At 36.6% G+C, this 26209-nt stretch overlaps 1 protein-coding gene across 1 annotated transcript in view; it reads left to right on the top strand.

The window, feature by feature from the left end:
* The window catches only part of unc80 (unc80, NALCN channel complex subunit), a 1843891-nt gene that overhangs the window by 622129 nt on the left and 1195553 nt on the right, over nucleotides 1-26209 (top strand). The window contains exons 23-24 of the mRNA XM_090378420.1: nucleotides 4743-5006; nucleotides 18372-18380. Coding sequence (XP_090234546.1) covers nucleotides 4743-5006; nucleotides 18372-18380 — 273 coding nt within the window. The remainder of the gene's footprint in view (nucleotides 1-4742; nucleotides 5007-18371; nucleotides 18381-26209) is intronic.

The raw sequence follows: 26209 nt of genomic DNA, 5'->3' as shown, positions 1-26209 counted from the left end.
GCAAGTTGTTACAATGGATAAAAGAGTGGTTGAGTGGGACACGGCAGAGAGTGGTAATCAATGGACACTGCTCTTCATGGACTAGTTTTATTAGTGGAGTCTCCCAAGGTTTGGTGTTGAGCTCATTGTTGTTTTGTATATTTATCAATGATATTGATGAAGGTATATCAGATTTAATGTCCAAGTATGCAGATGATACAAAACTTGGCATGTTAATGACAGTAATGGTAGTATGCTACTGGAAAACAGGATCTGGAAAAGTTGGGCAACTGAAGTTTAACATTGACAAAGCAAAGTACTGCATATGGGTAGAAGTAACCCCCAGAGAAACATACCAACTGTGTGGTACTACACTTAAGGTGGTAGAAAATGAAAAAGACCTGGGAGTAATTGTGCAGTCAGATATGAAGTTTTCTGAGCAATGCAGACAGGCTGCCAGGGCAGGTCATGGGGTTTTGTGAATGATTTTGCTAGCAGGGAAAAGGAGGTGATTGTCATTGTCCCTTGTGTGGTGATTATACAAGGGATTACACAAGGGATTACTATCTATTGTTTGGTGATTACCAGACAATAGATGAAGCTCTGTGTGCTTGGTTCAAACAGGCCAGTTCATTTAATGCACCAATCAATCGTAACATTCTTCTTCAAAAGCTAATGATTTTTCTGAAAAACTACATCAAGAGTTTAAGGCAACAGAGAGATGGCTGACAAGATGGTAGGAGAGGCATGATATTGTTTACAAAATAAAGGACCACGATGGGTCTGCAGCTGACAACTGGTTGAAAGCCTCTTGGCAAACTGTGTTAAGTGCGATTAATCCTGAAGACATTTTTAAAACAGAGAAAAGAGGGTTGTATTACAGGACTACAGCAGACCATTGCATGATTTTTAAAAATTGCTTTGCATCTGCAAGAAAGAAGATTAAAGACTAAAAAAAAAGATTAATTTTAAAATTGTAATTCATTATTTTATACATCGGGTGGGGGGGTGAAACTTTTCTATAAATACATTTATACAGAAGTTTGTAATGCATCAGACAATAAAATACAGCATTATAAAATTGCATTATGAAAGGAAAATTTAAAAATCATCTAATTATTTAGAACTGTTGGTAGTATTCATTAGTTGATTATTCTGTTAATACAATGAAAGCATCCTCTTTTTGTAATTCTTTTGGAAATTATAAAAAAGTTTTTAGACTTAAAATATAAGCATAGTTTCTTCCATTTTTCAGTTTAAAAGACATAACGGTGTGAAATTTCAAATATACGCATGCATATATATATACGCATGCTTATTATAATATTATACATATTATAATAAGCAGACTTTACTTTATGTATTTAGTCATGTCTTATTATACATGTAGTCTGCTTATTATACGTATAGTCTTAGGCATTTAGTCAAGAAATATTTTTAGATTAAACTATGCACACCATCAAGCATCTCTCTCATATACTTCATCCTTGTACTTCCTAACTGGGTTGTCACTATTGCGACAAAGGGTACCTGCTCACCCGCCGATCAGTATGCCAACCACCTTTGAAACAGTGCCGTCTGGGTGGTGGTATCTGCTGAGAATAAGTAACATTAGTCTTCTCCACTGGAGAAGCCTTACTTATTCAAAGCAGTGCAATACCTTCACCACTCGTTGTGAAGGTATTCACAATATGAGATATAATTAAACGATGCATTCATACTACTTTGGTAGTAGAAATGATGTACTTGCAGTAACCATGCATAAACCAACTCTTCCATATAAATATTATTAAAAAAAAATTAAATAATTTATATTTATTTGATACTATTAGATACTTCTATTTTCAGTTTATTTCAAAATTTATTTAAAATTTTGAAATAAATCTGAGACTGATAGATGAGATGTCATGGTATCAACTAGCAACCCATTGAATGAGATCTGAGAAAGGGAACTCATATGAAGAAAGTCTTTGAATATGTGTATCTTATAGTATGTTCACTCATCTCATCCAATATTAGTGTCATACTATGATTTTTTAGTGTTTCTCACCAACCATTGAAGTAAAAACGAAAGACGAAAAACCAAATTCTTAAAATTTTAATATTTACAATAAATTTATTTACAAACAAAACAAAATACCATATTACTGATGATAGCAATTTTAAAATAAGACAACTGTGATATACAGTAAATATACAAGGTGACAATACAAATACCGAATTTAAAATACAATAAAATATACTAGGTTAAAAGTGCTAAAATACTAACTGAAGCTTTCAAAAGCTTCTGCCTTCTTTCTGTTGGACTGTTCGGACTTCTTCGGACTGTTGAGACTTGTCCCAGATAAGTATGTGACTCCACCCTTTCTGTGGCATACTTGTTCATCATTACTTTTGTTTTAGCCATATTCATCTTTAGTCCAAAATCCTTACTAACTCTGCATAACTGATTAAGATTTTCCTCCAATTCTTTGGGATCATGGCTTATGACCACAATGTCATCTACAAATCGTAAATGGTTTAGATACTCTTCATTCACATTGACTCCTTTCTGCAACCAGATATTCTGAAAGCTTCCTCAAGGAGAAGCAGTAAACAACTAAGGAGATATTGTGTCTCTTTGTCAAACTCCTTTCTCAATTTTAAATTTATTACTGTCTTTGTCTAGTATAATAAAGGAGGTAGCGTTCTCATATATTTTCTTAAAAATCATAATATATGGGGTATCTATGCCTCGTCTTTCCAGTGCCCGAAACATTGCCTTAAGCTGTATGGAGTCAAATGCCTTTTCATAATCCACAAATGCCAGGCATAATGATGTTTTATATTCATTTGCTCTCTCCATTAGCTGTGATATTACGTAAAGGTGATCCATAGTTGAGAATCCTGTCCTAAAGCCAGCTTGCTCTTTTGGTTGATTCTCATCAAGTATTCTTTCTGATCTGTTAGTAATGACCCTTGTGAACAACTTGTAGATGTGGGATAACAAGCTAATTGGTCTATAATTTCCAATTTCTGATTTATCTCCTTTCTTATGCAGCAAAACTGTGATTGCATTATTCCGCTCCTTAGGCATCACGCCTTTTCTAATGCATTTTGTGAAGAGTCTTGCCAGTTTTTGTGTCATGTCTCTTCCTCCCAATTTTAACAACTCTACAGTAACTTCATCTTCCCCCGGGGCTTTCTGATTCTTCATTTTATTCAACGTGTGTTCTACCTCATCAGGAAGGATATCAGATATGTTGTATGTGTTACTAGTTTGCAGTCCATCTTCCCCACTGCTGGCATCATTCCCTCACTCCTTGTATAATTCTCTATAGTAGTCTTCTGCTATTTGAATTATGCATTCTCTGCTATTTATAAGTACACCATTGCTATTCTTCAGTTTCAGTATCATTTGTCTTTCTGTATTACTGCTCATGGCTGCTGATTTAAGTCCTTTGTTTTTCCCTTAATGCTTGTTCTACTTTTCTTGTGTTAAATTTTCTTATGTCCTCTCTGAGTCTCTTTCTAATGGCTTTGCATAATTCAGTATACTCAATTTTCGCCCTGTCCGTGTTTTTCTTGCTCTTCATTTGTCGTCTTCGGTTCATCACGACAAGTGTTTCTTGATTGATTTTTTCTTCTTTGGATTTCTTCTCACCTATAGGTTTCTTGGGCTTTATCACTTTCAGAAAGTTGTAATATTCCTTGTCAATATCTTGGTCCTGAACAGTCTGCAGAAGCTCAAATTTGTTCTTAAGTTCCAGTACATACTGCTTGCTTTTTCTCCTCTTCTATTTTCTCAAAGACCTTTGTATTATTTACTCGAGCCAGTTTTTTCCTTTCTTTTCTTACATCTGTATCAAGTGTACATCTTACCATTCTGTGATCACTTCCAACATTTATCTTGTTCAGGACAGTAACATCATTCACGATATATCTTCTGTTAGTGAGAATGAAGTCGATGAAGTTGATTTCATTAGTTGTTAATCCATTTGGGCTGTTCCATGTCCACTTTCTGTTCACCCTTTTCTTGAAAAAAGTGTTCATTACTGACATTCCTCTAGATTCTGCAAATTCCACAAGTCTTTCACCTCTTTCATTTCTTTCACCAATTCCAAAATTTTTTATAGTTCCCCTTTCTGTGCTGTTTTGTCTCTTTCCAACTTTAGCATTGAAAGCCCCCATAATGATAGTGTAGTGAGTTTTCTGCTCATCTAGAAGACTCTCAATTTTGGTGTACATTTCTTCAACCTCTTCATCATCATGGCTTGATGTTGGTGTATAAATCATTATAACCTTTAGCTTATACCTCTTAGGAACCCTCAGTAGTAGTCTTGACACTCTTGGTGATGTATTTTGAATTCCAAAATGTTGTTTTTTTATATCTTTATGGACCAGAAAGCCAACTCCACCTTCACTCCCTTCACTGTTTCCATTCGTGTACAGCAGATTTTCACTTGATAAACTTAGAAAGGGAAGTCATATGTAATGGTATGTAATGATAACATAAAACAAAGTTGCATGCTGTTTCATTTTAAAATTGTAAACATTTTAAAAAGTTTCATCTCATGTTAGTTGAAAATTTGTATTTTCTTGTTTTATTTTTTTAAATGGTAAAATTATTTTATTTCAGATCACTATTTATGATTTTAGGCTGCTAGCCAATTTGAAAAAATTAACTTTTAAAATCTGTTTCTTTTTTTAAAAATTATACTGTATTTTTATTGTATATTTTCTGGGTTAGTATTTTGTTTGATTTAAAAATTAATGATTTTCAGCAAGTGTAAATGTAGATGGTTCCAATTGCCCTTTTGCTCTGAAGATAGCAGCTTGTCAGCTTCTTCTTGAGATAACTGCTTTCCTACGAGAAACCTATCAGTACTTGCCACAAAAGTCTTCACGTTTATCAACCAAAGATCGACATAATTTTGAGCCAAGGAGCATTACTGCCAATCGTCGCTGGAGTATGGCATTAAGCAGCTTGGGTTTCAGTCAGAATTCTGCTCACAGTTTAGTGTCACTAGCTGACCAGTTACATCCAGGTATATGTATTTGATTTTTTTAATTACATTTCATGAAATATATATAGGTATGCTATTTGGATGTTATGTGAGTTTCTTAACCTGGCAGTGGTAGTGCTCCATTTGTAGCAAACACAGTGGCAGGTCACCTGACAAGTGATCAACCTTCTTTTTAATTTCTGGAAAATTCTTGTATTTTTTGTTGAATACTTCTTTTACGATATCAGTATTTCATCTTTTCTTATTGGGTTGCAATACTCATTATGTGTATTTTTTTTAATAAAACAAGTATTTAAAAAAGTGCATGAAATTTGAAATATATGCATACATATATATTCCTGCTTATTATGTTCTTGTTTATATTCGGCCAGAAACGACAGCTCAGTGGAATTTACAATAAATCAATCAATACTTAATTGATTAATTGTAATTAGTTAATAAGTTAATCGTATTTAGCAGTCGTGGGCTTAAACCTCGGTCCATTATTTTAAAAAAAAATTAAATAATTTATATTTATTTGATCCTATTAGATACTTCCATTTTCAGATTTATTTCAAAATTTATTTAAAACTTGGCATGCTCTGATGGATCCAAAATTTTAAAATTGCATATATTCCTACCTTTCAAGTAGTGATGATCTCCTGATGTCAGCTACCCAAGTGCATATCGTGTTTCTTGTTCTCATATGTTGTATGACAAAACAATGATAAATCTTTAAAAGAATAACTTATGTTATTTTTTAAAAGATTTAAAAATCATTTAAAATAATTTTTAAATATTTTTAAACATTAAAAATAAGTGGGTGAGGGAAAGCAAATCATCTAGAACTAAAAAATCAATATGACAGTTCAAAAATTCATAACAACATCAGCCTTTTCAGTCTGATGCTACTCTTTAAGCAAAGAAGCTTAATAGTTGCAAACACAGTGGCAGGTCATCCAATAGGCTCTTGTGATTTTTAAAACTCAAAGACCATTAAAATCACTTAAAAAATATCAGAGTAAAAGCGTTTGCCAATATTTAAGAAGCTAAAAAAAAAAATATTGATTTTTAATCATTAAATAAGGGATAATGTGGAAATGCCATTTCCAAGGGGTCACATGTCACACGACTCACCATCACTGCTCTGTAAAGTAAGTATTCATTAATTAAAGAAGAGCACATTCCCACAGCATATAATTTTAATTCATTTTATTTGTAAAATTTAAGAGGAGTTTACCACAATATAGTACGTAGAACACTTCCATATGATACCTTCCAGAAATTAAAACAGAAAAAAGAAAAAATCGACAACTTACTGGTACATTAGAGTAAAATATAAATAATTAAAAAACCAATTTAACACAATTCAAATCAATTTAAAACAATTAAAAATCAAATTAACGCAATTAAAAGAATCTAACGAAAATCAAAACGATTTTCCTTCCTGAAGCTGACAACGCTTTTCGACTGTATGTCATGATCACAGGAATGAAAATTCCTGAATTTTCATTCCTGTGAACGAATTTTCACATTTGTTTCATTCCTGAAACAAATGAATGAATTTTCATTCCTGTGATCACGACATACGGTCGAAAAGCGTTGTCAGCTTCAGGAAGGAAAATCGTTTTGAATATTTTTGTTAGATTCTTTTAATTGCGTTAATTTGATTTTTAATTGTTTTAAATTGATTTGAATTGTGGTAAATTGGTTTTTTAATTATTTAATTATTTATATTTTACTCTAATGTACCGGTAAGTTGTCGATTTTTTCGTTTTTTCTGTTTTAATTTCTGGAGGGTATCATACGGAAGTGTTCTACGTACTATATTGAGGTAAACTCCTCTTATTATTTTACAGATATTATTATCAATGTAGAACGTATTGAGTATTACAGCTCTGATTCATACTGTCTATCATTTTATTATAGAAAATTGTACTTCTTCAATCAGCACATTAGAACTTGTGTGGGCAATGGTCTTCATAGTTTGAATCATTCAATGTATGAACTCAGATGCTATTCTCTAATTAAAGTTTTAATTAACTTCTGGAAAAATAATATTTTGTCTCAAAGTTTAATCTGAAAAGGCTATTAAGAGTACACATCTGAAATCAGCTAGATTAACAGAGCATATAAAAGCAAGCTTCAGAAGAATCAGAATATATCAAATAAACAAGATTCCAAATGTTGGAAATCAAGTTTTCGCTCAAACAGGCATAAAGAGATAAACCTTTCCTATTGGGCATAACAGACACTTTTCTTCTGATGTAAGGTAATCCTCTCCATTATCTATTCTTGTCTCAGATGCCATTTTCAACTGACAGTAAACCATATTTTTCATAGAATGTTTACTCTGTCACAAAACCCACTAAAGCTAGATTTTAGGAGACAAATCAAATATTACTAACACTTTTACTTTCCTTAAGCTAGCAAACCTCATGAATCACATTTAACTCCTTCAGTGGTGACTTAAAATCCACTCTTTGTACCCTCTACAGTTCATTTATTTTTAATAGATTTATTGGCAATGTTCAAAAAGTTTTATTGGTAATGTTCAAGAAGGAAGAGGATGAATCAGATTGGTCCACTTGATATCGATGGATCAACTGTTGATGATCCGGCTCAGTTAAATATAGATGCAAAATACTAAACTGAATGAGTATTTTGCATCAATATTTATACATGAGGAGGGGAATGCCAGAGGAGTATTAAACTCTGGCAGTGATCTAAATGATTTTGTAATAACTCAGAGAGCAAAGTGGAGGAGAAATTGTTGAAGATAAACATAAGGACAAAACCTGGGGTGGACGGGATCTATCCAGTTATATTAAAGGAGGCAGCAAAGGAAGTAAGCAAACCCTTAGCCATAATTATGAGAGCTTCCTTGGACTCAGGGAAGGTATCCATGGATTGGAGATGTGCAAATGTCACCCCAATTCATAAAGGAGTATCAAAGGGTGACATAAGTAATTACAGACCTGTTAGTTTAACTTCTGTTCTAGATGAGCATCTGCAGGATCATCTAGATAAGACTTCAGTTTTAGTTCATACACAGCATGGGTTTGTTAGGGTTTGTCTTGTCTGGCCAATTTGATTGGATACTATGATGTGGTCACAAAGAAACTGAATTCAAAGAATAATTTTGATATCATATATTTGGACCTTGAGAAGGATTTTGATACTGTTGCACATGATAGACAGCTGCACAAATTGGAGCAGTGTGCATTGGAAGTAAATTTCTGCTATGGATGGTTGAGTGGGAGAAGTCATAGAGTGCTAATCAATGGACACTGCTCTTTATGGAGTAATGTTATTAGTTGGGTTCCCCCAGGGTTCAATGTTGGGTCCATTGTTGTTTTCTGTATTTATAAATGATATTGATGATGGTATATCAAGCTTAATGTCCAAGTTTGCAGATGATACCAAGGTTGGCAGGGTTGTTAATGACACTAATGACAGTGCGCTACTGCAGGAGGATCTAGAAAAGTTGAGCAGATGGGCTGAGAGGTGCAAATGAAGTTTAACCTTAACAAATGGAAAGTACTACCTATGGGAAGCAGTAACCCCAGAGTAATATATTAATTCTGTGGTACTATACTGACAGTGGTAGAGAATGAAAAGGACCTGGGGTTAATTGTGCAGGCAAAAAGAAGTTTTCTGAGTAGTGCAGATGGTCTGCAAGAATAGCTCATGGTGTCTTGTCAATGATATACAGGAATTTTTCTAGCAGGGATAAGGAGATGATTATCCCCTTGTATAAGGCAATGGTCAGGCCACACCTTGAGTACTGTATACAGGTCTGTATCCAGTACTCTTCTTATTTTAAGAAGGATGTAGAGCTGTTGGAATGAGGACAGAGAAGGACAACAAGATTAGTGAAGGGAACAAAGGGTTTCTCTTACGAAGAAAGGCTTAAGTTTTGCAAATTACAGTGTCTGGAGACTAGACACCTGCGAGGTAATCTAATTGAGGTGTATAAAGCCTTGAATGGTTTGAGCATGCTCAGTGTCGATGGGATTTTTCCTCTTGCTCAGAATAATCACCTGAGAGGGCATAAATTCAAATTGAGGGAAGACAAATGTAGGATAGATGTGCGGAAGTTTGTCTTTAGCCAGCGGGTAGTTGGTTGGTGGAACAGACTTCCAGCCTTTATTGTGGATGTTGATAGCCTAAATAAATTTAAGGCTGAGCTGGACTGGTATTTAGAACGAATGGAGGGGTAAAATGGGAACGTTTTTTTTTTTTTTTGGCTGATGCTGCATAAGCTTGCTTACTTGCATCATATGCCTCTACTAATGCTAATGAATTAGGCTTAATATCTAAGTTTGCAGATGATACGGAGATTGGCAGGGGAGTTAATTACACTAATGACAGTATGCTACTGCAACAGGATCTAGAAAAGTTGAGCAGATAGGCTGAGAGGTGGCAACTGAAGTTTAACATTGACAAATGTAAAGTACTGCATATGGGTAGCAGTAACATATCGACTGTGTGATACCACACTGTGGTTGGTAGAGAATGAAAAGAACCTGGGGGGGATAATTGTGCAGTCAGATATAAAGTTTTCTGATCAGGGCAGACAGTCTGCAAGATTAGCTCATTGTGTGATGCAGGAATTTTTCTAGCAGGGAAAAGGAAGTGATTATTCCCTTATATAAGGCAATGGTTAGGCCACACCTTGAGTACTGTATACCGGTATGGAGGCTTCATTTCAGGAATGATGTAGAGCTGCTGGAATGAGTATAGAGAAGGACAACAAATCTGATGAGGGGAATGAAGGGGGTCTTCTTACCAAGAAAGGCTTAAGTTCTGTAAATTGTAGGTGGCTGGAGACTAGACACCTGCGTGTCTAGTCTCTGCGAGGTAATCTGATTGAGGTGTATAAGGTCTTGAATTGATTGAGCATGCTGAATTCTGATGGGATTCTTCTGCTTGCTAAGATTACAAATGTGAAGAGGTATAATTTCAAATTGAGATAACACAGTTGTGGAGTAGATGTGTGGAAATTTGCCTTTAGCCAGCAGGTGGTTAATTACTGGAACAAACTTCCATCTGTTGTTGTGGAATTTGATAAATTAACTAAATTCAAGGAGGAACTGAATAAACATTTAGAGGGAATGGATGTGTGAAATTGTGTTTTTTTTTTTTTTTTTTGGCTTGTGCTACATAAGGTCATTCGCTTGATTTCTTGCATCAACTGCCTCCATTAGTACTACTACAACAAACGTGATATCAGTAGCAGTAAATCGATGCTAACAAAACAATCATAAGTGTCGCAGCATTGCCAAAATAACCTTTTACCCAAAATCTCTAAACATAAACAACAGCAGTTCATAGTATATATTTTACAGCAACCTTGATGCAATATATATCCTCCTAACCATCTAACCATTTTGACTTGACTCGCAAAATCAGGGCCTTATAGTTCTGAACCAGTTTGTTTATGACTGAAATCTTTACTACTCACTTGTATAATTGTACTCCCTTTAGTCACCACAAGAACATTAAAACTGCTTTGTAACACCTTCAATCTAATCATCAGACAAACATACTCTAGTCTTAGTCTGTCTTTTTTTTTTTCCCTTCTATTTTTACAGAAAAAATTCTCTGTTCACCTAAAATAAAATTTCCCAATAAAGTTACCTCATTATGATCCAGTGCATTTGCCACCTGATGATCTTATCTTAGGGGTAGGTCCAGTAATACTTCATTCAGTGCATTACTGAACACTTGGGTATCTGCGAAGAGCTGTCAATTTTAATACTTGACACACAACATCTGGATCATAAAAATGCATCCCAATTATTTGCAGTTAAAGAACTGTAAAAAGGAGAGCTCAAATCTGCTAGTAAACCACAGTCACAACAAGTCAACAGGCATTATCCATTGTGTTCTGTTTTCCCTATCAGAAAATTATAACAGGTCCCTACCAGAAAAATGACTCCAAAAATGTTACCTCGCCAAAAATACCCAGAACCAAAATTACATCAGGTCCAACATCTTGATACCCGATTGTGAGCTCCACCAGTGAAAAGCACATAGAAAAAATGTCAACCTTCTTCATTTAGCATTAGCATTAGCATTAGTAGAGGCATTTGATGCAAGAAAGCAAGCTTATGCAGCATCAGCCAAAAAAAAAAAAAAAAAACCCACTTCCACTTCACCCCTCTGTTCGTTCAAAATACCTGTCCAGCTGAGCCTTAAACTTATTTAGGCTATCAACCTCCACCACAAGGGATGGAAGTCTGTTCCACCAACCAACCACCCGCTGGCTAAAGGCAAATTTCCGCACGTCTACCCTACATCTGTCTTTCCTCAATTTGAATTTATGCCCTCTCAGGTGATTTTTCTGAGCTAGAGGAAGAATCCCATCAGCATTGAGCATGCTTAAACCATTCAAGGCTTTATACACCTCTATCAGATCACCTCGCTGGTGCCTAGTCTCCAGACACTGTAATTTGCAAAACTTAAGCCTTTCTTCGTAAGAGCACCCCTTTGTTCCATTCACTAATCTTGTTGCCCTTCTCTGTACTCGTTCCAGCAGCTCTACATCCTTCTTGAAATGAGGCCTCCAGACCTGTATACAGTACTCTAGGTGTGGCCTGACCATCGCCTTATACAATGGAATAATCACCTCCTTATCCCTGCTGGAAAAATTCCTGTATATCATTGACAATACTCCATGAGCTACTCTTGCAGCCTGTCTGCACTGCTCAGAGAACTTCATATCTGCCTGCACAACCACCCCCAAGTCCCTTTCATTCTCTACCACTGTCAGTGTAGTACCACAGAGTTGATACGTTGCTCTGGGGGTGAAGGGTTTGGAATGGCTAGCAGGTTCACCTAAATAAACGGTTCACTTGGTTAAATGGCTTCATTCTGGCAATGTCTTTGTTGGAACTAAAACTGCTAGGCACTCAGAACAGCTCCTCTGAGCAATATCTATTGTGGAAATACTTCTTGTAGTAACACTTCACAAGATGCTGAACTCTCCTGAAGCATAATCTCAGAGTGGGATCTTCTCAAAATGTCTGAGAAGGAAATCTGTTCAGAACTGAAAGGCCAAGGAGTGGCAACTGCAAAGCAAATGTAGCAAATGTTCATATGTAGAGATGGGAATCTAGTCCCAACTAAAAACCACATCCTTACTTTTAATACATCCATATCTCTTAATGAGGTTAAAGCTGGTTATCTGAACTATACATTACATCCACATGTTCCAAACCTGGTGCTTTAAGTGCCAGAAATATGGACATTCACGAATGGCCCACTCATGGTGCACTTGCATGTGCTTGATGTGGTGCAAAGGATCACATACATCATGTAAAGCTGGAAAATGTACCTGCACTATCTGCCAAGGAGAACACTCTGCATACTCCCAAGCATGCCATAGGAGAAACGAAGAAAAGGAAATACACAACAACTAAAGGCAGAGCTGAACATTTTGTACCAGGAGGCCAGTAAAGTAATTAAACTATAAATAGCAATAAGTTAACATATGCCAAAAAATTTGCCAAGAAATTTTATAATGGGATTCAAACAGAAATGACTATACCACTGAAAGAGTCATTTATGCCCATAAAATATTCATACATAAATGAGCACACACACACAGACACACTATAATGATCTTTTTGAATGACCCCATTAAAATGACATGCTCGCTTTCCATCATATGACTTCTCCATTAAAAGTTGGGGTAAGGCCATAACTCCATCCTGTCTACCAACAACTCTATTCTGCCCATTGATCCGATTACTCTGATTTCTTGCCTGTGTTCACTGATGGCTCAAAGTCATGTCTGTCGGATCTGCTGCTATCTTTCCAGATAGCACTACATCTGGGAAGATTCCCCATGAATGCAGCATATGCATGGCTGAGTTGTTTGCTATAGAGTTAGCCTTGGACTACATTGAAACCCGTAAGCACCAAAGATGTATGGTGTACACTGACTCTCTAAGTACACTATAGGCTTTATCGGGGATGAGTTATAATTCTCATCCATTCGTGACCTGGATTCAGCAGACGATACATTCTCTGTTTGAGTGTTCATTCGACATCTGTTTCTGTTGGATCCCAAGCCTCATTGGGATCAGGGGTAATGAACTGGCAGATGCTGTGGCCAGAACACTAGAACCCCACAGCACTCATTGCCTGTTAGTCCCCCATACAGACTATGGGCAGCTAATACACGCCAAATTACTCTCTCAATGGCAACAATCTTGGCATGAGGGAGTCACAAACAAGCTCTATCAGATAAAGCCTGTAATCCAACACTGGGTCTAGCCTGCGCAGGAACCGCAGGGAGGAAGTTGTTCTAGCTCACCTCCACATAGGTCATCTTATGCATACATTTCTGCTGAGGGCAGATGACTCTCATATGTTCGAGAACTGTGGCACCATTTTAAGTATTCGTCACATTTTAACCGAGTGTCCAGATTTTAGACATGGACTTGATTTATATTTTACCATTTTTAGTCATCTGGCTGAGCCATATACACACAGTCAGATTTTATCCGACAATGACCGTGTCTGTTGTTTTTAGCTATTTAAAATCAGTAAGCGTTTTTACTCATATTTAAAATTTACCTTTTATTGTTATTTCTTTATTGATTTATCTTTTGTACTTTTTATACCTTTGTTATTGTATATCTTGACATGGTGACCTAACGAATTAAGTCACTGAAAGCTTAAATTTTTTATATATGACCTGGTCTTGGCACATTATAGCCTTAGTTGCTAATGCACCAATAAATTGCAAACATGTGCAAACTGTAAAAGCCCACCCACCAAAATACACACACACACCTCAAAAGGTTTAAATGACTTTCTTGATGCTTGCTGACACAACTTTAGAGGAAGAATAGCAAAAAGAGAGGTAATTTGGGACATTACACTGAATTGAAGAAACTAAAAATGCAGTTAAAGAAAAGAAAAAAAAATACTATAATAAAATTTCAACAAATACAACAAAGAAATTCTTAGTAGATATATAAAGAAAGCATAAAACAAGAAAACAGAAATATGGGGATAGAGGAATAGATAGTAGATGAAAAAAAAATTAAAGAAAAATCTTTGGAATATTTTGGAAAAGGCGTGAGAAGCATCAAAATGGTGCAGAATTCAGTAAAATATCCTAAAGGGGGGGGGGGGAACCATAAGGCATTGTTTCTCAACCTTTTCATCGTTGTGTCACACTTTGATAGGCACTAAAATTTTGCGGCACACTTTTTAAAGATGCAAAAATTCTCCGGCACTATTACGTCGGTATTATACCCATATATATATAATATATATTTGTAATATATATTACAAATATCTATAAATAAAATGTATAAATAAAAATTATATATATGTATATTCACAAACTGTAAGTTATTTCTCTTGAATATATTTAATAATACATTTATTATTTGTTTTAAATGATTTTGGAACATACATGAATTGCATGAAATTTTAAAAAAAATATGTAAAAAAATTAGCATAATTATATAAATACAAAAAAATATACAGTTATAATGTTTTAATCAGTGAGACGGTTGGGTTTGATGGAAGCACAATTTTTTAATATGAGGATTTGTTATGGATTGGCTTACTCTCAGCTTCTCTTCTACCGACTTTAATTAGCATTAGCATTAGCATTAGTAGAGGCATTTGATGCAAGAAAGCAATCTCTCTCCCTTTTTTTGTTTAATCTTGTTTAAAGCAGAAAATCCTGTTTCGCACAAGTAGGAAGTGGAAAATGGCAATAAAATTCTAATTCCTTTTTCGGAAATTCACGGATATTCATTTTAATTCAAAATTTGCTAATATTAGCGTTATTAAAGTGAATTTCCAGTGATTGGTTACTACTGATCTCAGCCAATTCTTGTTCCTCTTGCAGATTAAGTTCTAACATTGGAAGGTTTCTTGTTGCAAATGGGTCTCTTCCCACAAATATTTTTTTGATATAAGGGGATAGGAAGTAATGTTAGATTTTTGTCTTTAACAGCTCTAATGTTTTTCTTATTACATTAATTATTTTAGTATAATTCATTTTGGCAGTCAAGGAAAACATTTCTAATTTTTTTTCGTTTACATATTTTTCCCTTATACTCAACTTTTCTTTAAATGCAAACAACTTGTCAGTAGAAGTGAGTAAATTTTCCTCTGGGCCTTTCATACTGATATTTAATTTATTTCGCTGTGTGAATAAACCTGCTAGAAAAGCTAATTTACAGCACCAAATTTCACCACTTAAATAATCAAAAATTCTGATTGCTCCAGTGAAAAAAAAAAAAAAAAGAGCATTTCCCCATGCAACTCGTACATACGCATGAGTACATTTCCTTTCGATAGCCACCGGACCTCAGTATGCATCATTAAAAAGAAATGATCAGACTCCAGTTTCTCTCATAATTTTCCAAAACATGTATTTTTTGTGGTCTAGTTTTGATATACAGTAACTGGCCATTTTAACCGCTTAATCAAGTACAAGTTCTAAATCGGGTATGACTATCTTTGCTACTAGAACTTCTCTGTGTATAAAACAGTGTATTGTAATATTTGAATTGCATTGTTTTACTAAGTTTACAAATCCTTTTAGTACTCATATCATTGCGGGAGCGCTGTTGGTACAAATGCCAATGCACGACTTCCATAATATACCACACTGTTGTAAATAATTATTCATTATTTTGAAAATATCTTGGCCAGTTGTTTTTTCAGTGAGTTCTTTACAAAAAAAAAAAAAAAAAAAAAGATTTCTGCTAATATCTGTAGAATTATCTCCTTGCAATGCAAACAGTCGTCCAAAATGATTAAATGATTAATATGTTGAATCATCGGACATTTCTTTTATACACCTGCCAATTGCGCTGTTCGAAAGTGGTACTGTCATTTTTTCCCAGCTTCCTCACCCAAAATGCTTTTTACGATTACCTGACATACTGGTAAAATCAGACTTTCTGCACTCAGGTGAGATTTCTTTTTTTTTTTTTTTTCTTTCTTTTTTTTTTTGCCACCAGTTCGGTTACTAAATAGCTGGATTCTTGTGCTTTATCAGATATTTTAGCCATATTATAAAATTCTGCTTGTTTTCTAGTAGAGGCCTGCAGTCTATTAAAATATTCTATTGTTTTGAATGATAAATTATCATGTTTTAAGGAAAAATGACGCTGCAATTTACTCGGCACCATATTGATTTATTTGACAATTTTAAACCGCATACCACACATAAAGGTTGAGGACAATTTTGAGTACCTGTATAAGAAAATCCCATCGCCAAATAATCATCATTATATTGACAACAACATGTTTTCTTCTTTTTTGATTTTGATGGTTGGTTTGATTTCCTTTCACTAAACATTTATCCAGCACTAATAATTTTTTTTTTTAAATTTAAGTTACTTCTAGAAACTAAAATATAGTTAATCGAAAATACCTGTTCTATACGAATTAACTGAATATGACGTTTTGCAGATAAAAACACAAAAGGTACTTTTAAAACACAAAGGAAATTTCTTACTATGCTGCTTACAGGTTGCACTTATAAAACTGCAGGGTGCCTAGGAAAGTCTCTCAATTCATAAGAATGGCTGAATAAATATGAACAGTTCTACTACTAGGAATCAAAAGGTGAATAAAGGATTAAAGGTGAACAGATCTAGTACTAGGAATCAATACGTGACATCATATTGACCACTGGAAGGGGCTGGGATCGGTGCAGCATAAATAAATGCATTTTTTTTATTCAATTTAATTTTTATTATAAAACTTGGATTTATTAATTTTTTTATTTGAATTTTCCACTGCACACCTGAAGCATACTTACGGAACACAGGTTGAGAAACACTGCCATAAGTTATCAAAAACAGTAAGGGTAAAGATATAAAACAGAAAGAAGTTTTAAAAGTATGGAGAAAGAAAAAAAATAGTGAAAAGACATAGCTATATAAAAAATAATCAAAATTTTAATCTTTAGAAATAGTATTTAAAAAAAAAATAAATTAATGGAACTCACAGACAGAAGCAACACAAAGACCATATCACAAATAAGAGATAACTTCATAGTATCAAATATCAAATTAATATGTATAGTTATTCCCAGACAGTGATGTGTTTTGTGGAATCATGAGGTAGCCAGCCTTGGTTTGTTATCAAAGGTTTAACTGTCAAATATCCATTCTGGTTGCAGCATTTATTCATTAATAATAACAATAATACCATCTTTCTTCTTGCTTTCCTTTATCTGTACCTATGAGATCACATGGTGTAAATGACAATTGGTATTGAGCTTATGGCAAAAGGCAGCCCAAGGCATTTGCTGTACCAGCCACAAAAATATAATAATAAATTAAAAAATAATAAATCAGTAATAAAATATAAACTACCTATTTGAATCCCATTTTATGTAGCTACCAAATCAGCTGACCTTTGAATATCTCCAAACATTCCACTTCAACCCATGGAGGCAACTTATTCCAAGTAATTAATAACTCCCAGCTTTGGGGACATAAAGTCAAATTGAGGAAAGATGGTTGCAGAATAGAGGTGCAGAAGTTTTCCTTCAGCCTTGAATCTATTGGTGGTTGATTGATGGAACAAGCTTACATCCATTGTTGTGGAAGTGGGTAATTTCAATAGATTCAAGGAAGAACTAGACAAACTATTAGAGGGAATGCATAGGTGAAATTATTTTTTTTTGGCTGTTGCTGTATAAGCTGTCTTTCTTGCATCATTTGCCACTATTAATAACTAATACTAATGATAAAAGAAAACATCAACAATTCACTTCTACTCCTGTAATTTGAATTTATGGACCATAGTTCTGGAATAATTTAAACTAGTAAAAACTTTACATACATTCATTTTACTTTCTCTTCTCAGCCTTATACACCTCAATTCAGTCTAACCTAAGGTGTCTGCTTACCAAGTTCTACAGTTTATATATTCAAAATCTTTTCTCATATGCTATATTCAAAATCTTTTCTCTTGTGCCTAGTGAGATCAGCATTCTGCTGATCTCACTAGGCACACTACCCATCTTTGGAACTTTTAGACAAGGTCAACTTGTTTTTTTTTTTAGATGCAGTTTCAATACTTGAATGCTGTATTCCAAGTGTGGTCATACACAATTTCCTTATACAGTGACATTATGACTTACCATTCTCTACAAGCAAATGTTCAAAAAATCACAGATTGAATCCCATGGGCCTTCCTTGCCAGTTGTCTATGCTGCTCAGGGCATAAGAACTGTTATGAGCCTATATGAGAGCTTGAAGGACAGGGTGGATGCCCTCGAAGGATCTAAATTGAGGGGCCCATCAGTCTCTCAGCTGCTCACATCAATGCCAGAGCTTGCACTTGGTCATCACACAACACAGCGGAAACCCCCAAGGCAGATGGCGCTGGTCCCACAGGAACTAGTAGTTGTTGGTGACTCTGTTGTCAGGTAAACGGGGAACATGCTTTGTAAAAAGGATAGGTGGAACAGGACCAGGGTATGTCTGCCAGGAGCAAAGGTTGATGACGTAGAGCAGATATCATCTTTTAAGGGTACAAAAGGTGATATAGTTGTACACGTTGGTACTAATGATATTAAGAGTAGGAGACCGGTGGAATTACTTAACAAGTACAGGTCACTGTTCAAAAAAAGCCGTGAATTAGGGTTGAATTTGAAAGTGTCTGCAATTCTGCCCAGACGCGATAGGAGGGAGTATATGATGAGAGCCTTGTCGATCAATTCGGCCCTGGAAAGATTGTGCAAGGCTCAAGGGATAGAATTTTTTTTCAGCCTGGTCTGTGCTTATTAACAGCAGAGACTGGTTCTACAGGGATGGGATACACTTAAATAGAAAGGGTGCAAGAATATTTGCTGATGCTATCGAGGCAGTGTTAGGTGGGTCGGAAAACTGCTAGCTTGCGGGGATACAAGGACTAATAGTTTAACAGTAGCCGCAGGCAGAGGTGAAGGTGATTCTTGCACAACTTCTATTAGAATAAGTAGCGACCTGGAGCGAGGGGTGTTGGGGGTTTCAGGGACGGGTGGCAGTCATCGTGAAATAGGTGGGTATATGGGATGTGTTAGGGTAACTACGAATAGGAATAGGAGCATGTATGCTTGATGTATACCAATGCTAGAAGTATAGTAAATAAATTTGATGAATTTGAAGTGTTGGTCATCAAAGGCAGATATTGTTGGGATAGCAGAGACAGATATAAGTCACACAGATATAAGGAATTCAGAACTGGAATTTGGGGAGTACAATGTGTACATAAAGAATAGACAGGATAGAAAGGGAGGAGATGTTATGCTGTTAATTAAGAACAACATAAAATCAAAAGAGGTGCACCCAGTTGATATAGATGAACAGTGCACTGTTGAGTCAGTTTGGTGTGACATAAGCACTGCGAAAGCAAAAATAAGAGTAGGAGTGTGTTATAGGCCTAATGACTCGAATGAGTACAATGAACTATTGTACAGAGTGGGCTAGTAAATCAGAATGTCTTATAATGGGGGATTTTAACTTCCCAGATATTGACTGGAAATTGTGGGTTGGGCACTGACACACTAGTCAGTCTTTTGTGGATTTATTGGATGATTATTTTCTGCAGCAGCAAGTCCGAGAGGCAATCAGAGAGAGTAATACTCTTGATCTGGTTATCAACAGTGATGATTCGAGTATTAAGAATTGCAGATAAAGGAACCACTAGGTGGCAGTGATCACAGTGCACTGATGTGGGATTTATTTAAAGATTTAATTACCATCAGGGGCAAAGGAAAGAGTTTTTGCTTCCGTAAAGGTGAGTACAGTGGTCTCAGAAAGTTTTTAAATTCTGTACAGTGGGATCAACTGACGATGTTACCAACAGGGCGCGTCTCCGTAGCCAGGTGGGAAGGAGCAGCAGTGCCTAGCACATGCTTCTTGATTAGACTGGGGTTCGAGCCCATCACCACCAAATACGGAGGATGCGGAAAGGTCAGGGAATGACCACCGCATATTCCTAGAGCAATATGGCCCTAGTTGCTAATGCTCATAAAAACAAACAACAAACAGTTACCAACAGTAAATTCTAAGTGGGAAGCATTCAAGGAATTAATCGTGGATGCTGCTAAAAATTTCATACCTATTAATAAATATTGTTCAAGGTTTAGGCCTAAATGGTTATCTAATGAACTAATGAGACTCGTAACAGAGAAGAAAAATGCATTGGGTGCATATAAATTATCAAGCGACTCAGAACCTTATGGCAGATATAAGCTAGTCTGTAATCAGGTCACAAAGGAGGTTAGGCAGGTGAAGGCAGATTATGAGAAATCCTTGGCAAAAGATGCTAAGAAAAACAGCAACGATTTCTTTACTTATATAAACTCTAAAAGGAAGGGGATGAATCTGATTGGTCCACTTGACATCGGTGGTTCAACTGTTGATGATCCTGCTCAGATAGCAAACAAACTGAATGAGTATTTTGCATCTACATTCACACATGAGGAATTATTAAGGTTTGAAAATGGCAGTAGGTTATCAAATTGTAGCAGGATACTTAATGATTTTGTAATAACTGAGAGTAAAGTAGAGCAGAAATTGTTGAAGTTAAACCTACGAAAAGCACCTGGGGTGGATGGGATCTATCCAGTTATATTAAAGGAGGCGGCAAAGCAACTAAGTAAACCCTTAGCCATAATTATGAGGGCATCCTTGGACTCGTGGGAGGTTCCCACAGACTGGAGATGTGCAAATGTATCTCCAATTCACAAAGGGGGATCAAAGGGTGTCACGAATAATTACAGACCAGTTAGTTTAACTTCTGTTCCGGGTAAAATAATGTAGTCACTGGTTAAAGATGCATTACAGGATCATCTAGACCAGACTGCAGCAATAATTCAGACACAGCATGGGTTTGTTAAGGGAAAGTCTCGTCTTACAAATTTGATAGGATATTATGATGTGGTTAAAAAGGAACTGGATGCAAAAAATAATTTTGATATCATATATTTGGATTTCAGGAAAGCTTTTGACACTGTTGCGCATGGAAGACTATTGTACAAACTGGAGCAGAATGGTATTAAGGGTAAGTTGCTACAATAGATAAAAGGATGGTTAAGTGGGAGAAGACAGAGGGTGGTATTCAATGGGTGCTGCTCTTCGTAGACTAATGTTATTAGTGGAGTCCCACAGGGTTCGGTGTTGGGTTCACTGTTGTTTTGTATATTTATCGATGATATTGTTGAAGGTATGTCGGGCTTAATGTCGAAGTTTGCAGATGATACAAAGTTTGGCAGGGTTGTTAATGACAGTAATGGCAGTGTGCTACTGAAACAGGCCCTAGAAAATTTGGGCAGATGGGCTAAAAAGTGGCAACTGAAGTTAGCATTAGCATTAGTAGAGGCATTTGATGCAAGAAAGCAAGCTTATGCAGCATCAGCCAAAAAAAAAAAAAAAAAACCCACTTCCACTTCACCCCTCTGTTCGTTCCAAATACCTGTCCAGCTGAGCCTTAAACTTATTTAGGCTATCAACCTCCACCACAAGGGATGGAAGTCTGTTCCACCAACCAACCATCCGCTGGCTAAAGGCAAATTTCCTCACGTCTATCCTACATCTGTCTTTCCTCAATTTGAATTTATGCCCTCTCAGGTGATTTTTCTGAGCTAGAGGAAGAATCCCATCAGCATTGAGCATGCTTAAACCATTCAAGGCTTTATACACCTCTATCAGATCACCTCGCTGGTGCCTAGTCTCCAAACACTGTAATTTGCAAAACTTAAGCCTTTCTTCATAAGAGCACCCCTTTGTTCCATTCACTAATCTTGTTGCCCTTCTCTGTACTCGTTCCAGCAGCTCTACATCCTTCTTGAAATGAGGCCTCCAGACCTGTATACAGTACTCTAGGTGTGGCCTGACCATTGCCTTATACAATGGAATAATCACCTCCTTATCCCTGCTGGAAAAATTCCTGTATATCATTGACAATACTCCATGAGCTACTCTTGCAGTCCGTCTGCACTGCTCAGAGAACTTCATATCTGCCTGCACAACCACCCCCAAGTCCCTTTCATTCTCTACCACTGTCAGTGTAGTACCACAGAGTTGATACGTTGCTCTGGGGTTGCTGTTTCCCATGTGTAGTACTTTACATTTGTCAATGTTAAACTTCATTTGCCACCTCTCAGCCCATCTGCTCAACCTTTCCAGATCCTGTTGCAGCAGCATAGTGTCAGTAGTGTCCTTGACAACCCTGCCAACCTTTGTATCATCTGCAAACTTGGACATTAAGCTTGATATACCATCATCAATATCATTTATAAATACAGAAAACAATAATGGACCCAACACTGAGCCCTGAGGGACTCCACTAATAACATTAGTCCACGATGAGCAGTGTCCATTGATTACCACTCTCTGTCTTTTCCCCCTCAACCACCCCTTTATCCATAGCAGCAATTTGCCTCCAATGTCACACTGCTCCAATTTGTGTAGCAGTCTTCCATGTGCAACAGTATCAAAAGTCTTTCTAAGATCCAAGTATATAATATCAAAGTTATTCCCTGCATCCAGTTCTTTTGTGACTGCATCATAATATCCAATCAAGTTGGTCAGGCAAGACTTCCCCTTAACAAAACCATGCTGTGTCTGAGCTGTAACTGAAGTCTTGTCTAAATGATCCTGCAGTGCTTCTTTAACCAGTGCCTCCATTAATTTTCCTGGAACAGAAGTTAAGCTCACAGGTCTATAATTACTTGTGTCAGCCTTTGATCCTCCTTTGTGAATTGGGGTCACATTTGCACATTTCCAGTCTATGGGTACCTCCCCTGAGTCCAAGGAAGCTCTCATAATTATGGCTAAGGGTTTGCTTACTTCCTTTGCTGCCTCCTTTAATATAACTGGATAGATCCCATCCACCCCAGGTGCCTGTCTTGTGTTTGTCTTCAACAGTTTCTCCTCCACTTTACTCCCAGTTATTTCAAGATTCTGTGGCTTACTGCTAGAGTTGAATACACCTCTGGCATTCCCCTTGCTGAATAACTCCTCATGTGTGAATGTCGATGCAAAATATTCATTTAGGTTGTTAGCTACCTGAGCAGGATCATCAACAGTTGACCCATCAATATCAAGTGGACCAATCTGATTCATCCCCTTCCTTCTAGAGTTAACATAAGTAAAGAACTCTTTGCTGTTTTTCTTTGCATCCCTTGCCACGGATTTCTCGTAATCTGCCTTTGCCTGCCTAACCTCCTTTGTAACTTGGTTGCATATCAACTTGTATCTATCATAGGCTTCTGTGTCATGTGTTAATTTGTAAGTATCCCATGCATTTTTCTTCTCTGCCATATGCCTCATTAGTTCATCTGACATCCATTTTGGCCTAAACCTTGAACAATATTTCTTAGTTGGTATGTAAAGCCTAGTAGCTTCCAAGATATGTTCTTTGAATGCTTCCCATTTTGAATTTGCTGTTGGTAACATCATCAGTTGGTCCCACTGTATAGAATTTAAATACTGTCTCAGTCCATCGTAGTCGCCTTTACGGAAGCAATAACCCTTCCCTTTACCCCTAATGGTAGTTACCTCTTTGAGTAAATCCCACTTCAGCACACTGTGATCACTGCCACCTAGTGGTTCGTTTATCTGCAGATTCTTAATGCATGAAGAATCACTGCTGATAATCAAATCAAGAGTATTACTCCCTCTAGTTGCATCCCGAACATGCTGATGTAGAAAACAGTCATCCAATAAATCCACAAAAGCCCTGCTAGTGTGTGAGTAACCAGCCCCCAAATTCCAGTCAATTATCTGGGAAATTAAAATCTCCCATTATAAGACTCTCTGATTTACTGGCCCACTCTATTTCCCTGTACAGTTCCTTATTATACTCATCAGAGTCATTAGGCCTATAGCACACTCCTACTCTCAATTTTGATCTCCCAATGCTTATGTCACACCAAACTGACTCAACACTGCACTGTCCGGCGATATCGACTGGCTTCACTTCCTTGGTTTTTATGTGTTTCTTAACTAATAGCATAACCCCTCCCCCCTTCCTATCCTGTCTATCCTTTCTGTAGACGTTGTACTCCCCAAATTGCAGTTCTGCATCCCTTATATCTGTGTGACACCACGTCTCTGATATCCCAACAATATCTGCCTTTGATGTTTTGAGCAATACCTCAAATTCATCAAATTTATTTATTAACCTCCTGAATATTCCAAGTGATATTCCTAGCATTGGTGTACACAGAAATATACCTGCACCTGTTTCTATTCTTAGCTACCCTAACACAACCCATGTGTTTACTGGTACCGCAATGGCTCCCAGCAGTCTCTGAAATACCATGCATCTTGTTTTCCAGGCTTCTGCTCATTCTAATAGAAGCAGTGCAAGAATCTCTTTCACCTCTGCCAGTGGCTACTGTAAATCTATTGGTCTTTGTCTCCCCCCAAGCTAGCAGTTTTCTGACCCACCTAACACTGCCTCGATAGCATCAGCAAATATTCTTGCACCCTTTCTATTTAAGTGTATCCCATCCCTGTAGAAGCAATCTCTCCTGTTAACAAGTACAGTCCAGGCTTAAAAAAAAAATCTACCCCTTGAGCCTTGCACAATCTTTCCAGGGTCAAGTTTAACCTTGACAAATGCAAAGTACTGCATATGGGTAGAAGTAACCCGAGAGAAACGTACCAACAGTGTTGTATTACACTTAAGGTGGTAGAAAATGAAAAAGACCTGGGAGTAATTGTGCAGTCAGATATGCAGTTTTCTGAGCAATGCAGACAGGCTGCCAGGGCAGGTCATGGGGTTTTTGTCAATGATATTGCTAGCAGGGAAAAGGAGGTGATTGTCCCTCTGTATAAGGCAATGGTCAGGCCACGCCTTGAGTACTGCATACAGGTCTGGAGGCCTCATTTTAGGAAGGATGTAGATTTGCTTGAGTGTATACAGAGAAGGGCAACAAGATTGGTGAGGGAAATGAAGGGATTCTCTTACCAAGAGAGGCTTAAGTTCTGCAAATTGCAGTGGCTGGAGACTAGGCACCTGCACGGTAATCTGATTGAGGTGTATAAGGCCTTGAATGGGTTGAGCACGCTGAATTCTGATTGGATCCTTCCACTTGTTCAGATTACGAACCTAAGGGGGCATAAATTCAAATTAAGAAAGGACAGATGTAGAATAGATGTGCGGAAATTTGCCTTTAGCCAGTGGGTGGTTAATTGCTGGAACAAACTTCCATCTGTCGTTGTGGAAATTGATAGTTTGAATAAATTTAAGGAGGAACTGGACAGGCATTTGGAGGGAATGGTGTGATTTTTTTTTTTTTTTTTTTGACTGATGCTGCATAAGCTCATACACTTGCTTTCTTGCATCACATGACACTACTACTACAACGACTTCACTTCTGACTGTAATGAAGCTCCCAAACCCCTTTCTTCCTCATTTTTCATTCCACCCCACAAAGTATATAAGTTATTTTGGGGTTGCTATTCACCAAATGTAGGATTATGCATTTTAATGAATCGAAACATAGCTGCCACTTTTCTGACAATCCCTGAAAAAGCACTGCCTGGCACTGATCATTAACTCCTCTACCAATCATGACATTATCTGCAATTTTCACATCGATTTCATTCCTTTTGTTGATGGCATTTAAGAAAATCACAAGGAACAGTGTTGATTATTAATTCTTGAGGAACCTAATTCTAACATTAGCCTGTTTGAAGAGTAAACTTTAATCCCAACCCTCTGCCTCCTGTCATACAGCTATTCCCTGTGAACCATCTAAGAATATTCCAAGTGATATTAACGTGCCCCAGATTACACAGTAACCACTTTGCTGAAATCTAAGTAAACAATGTAAAAATTATTCCGTACATACAGCTTTTGAGTGATGCCATTGAAATAATTAACTAGCTACGTTATACATTATTTATTCTTTACAAAACCGTATTGAGTTTCCTTCAGAATTCCATTTCTATCTGAATGATCCTGTACTGCACTTATGATCCTTGCTTCTATGATTAACACTGAAATCAGAATGACTGGTAAGTAGCTACTCACTTCATTCTTAACACTGCCTTCTATGTGTTAGGCAATACACTGGCATTTCGCCAATACAAGTAATCTTAACCAAGTCCATTGATGTCTTTGATAATTACTTACTGACTGAATGCACTTGTTTGAAGTCTTGCTCAAAATAAATTGGTATAAGAAAATCAAATGCAGACAATGTACAGATATTGCAGACATGGCGTCACTCAGACATCATG

The sequence above is a fragment of the Mastigoproctus giganteus genome, chromosome 7 (genome assembly GCF_048544385.1).
Source record: "Mastigoproctus giganteus isolate SK-2022 chromosome 7, ASM4854438v1, whole genome shotgun sequence".
In the NCBI taxonomy this organism is placed as follows: Eukaryota; Metazoa; Arthropoda; class Arachnida; order Uropygi; family Thelyphonidae; genus Mastigoproctus; species Mastigoproctus giganteus.
This window is presented reverse-complemented; position numbering and strand designations above follow the sequence as displayed.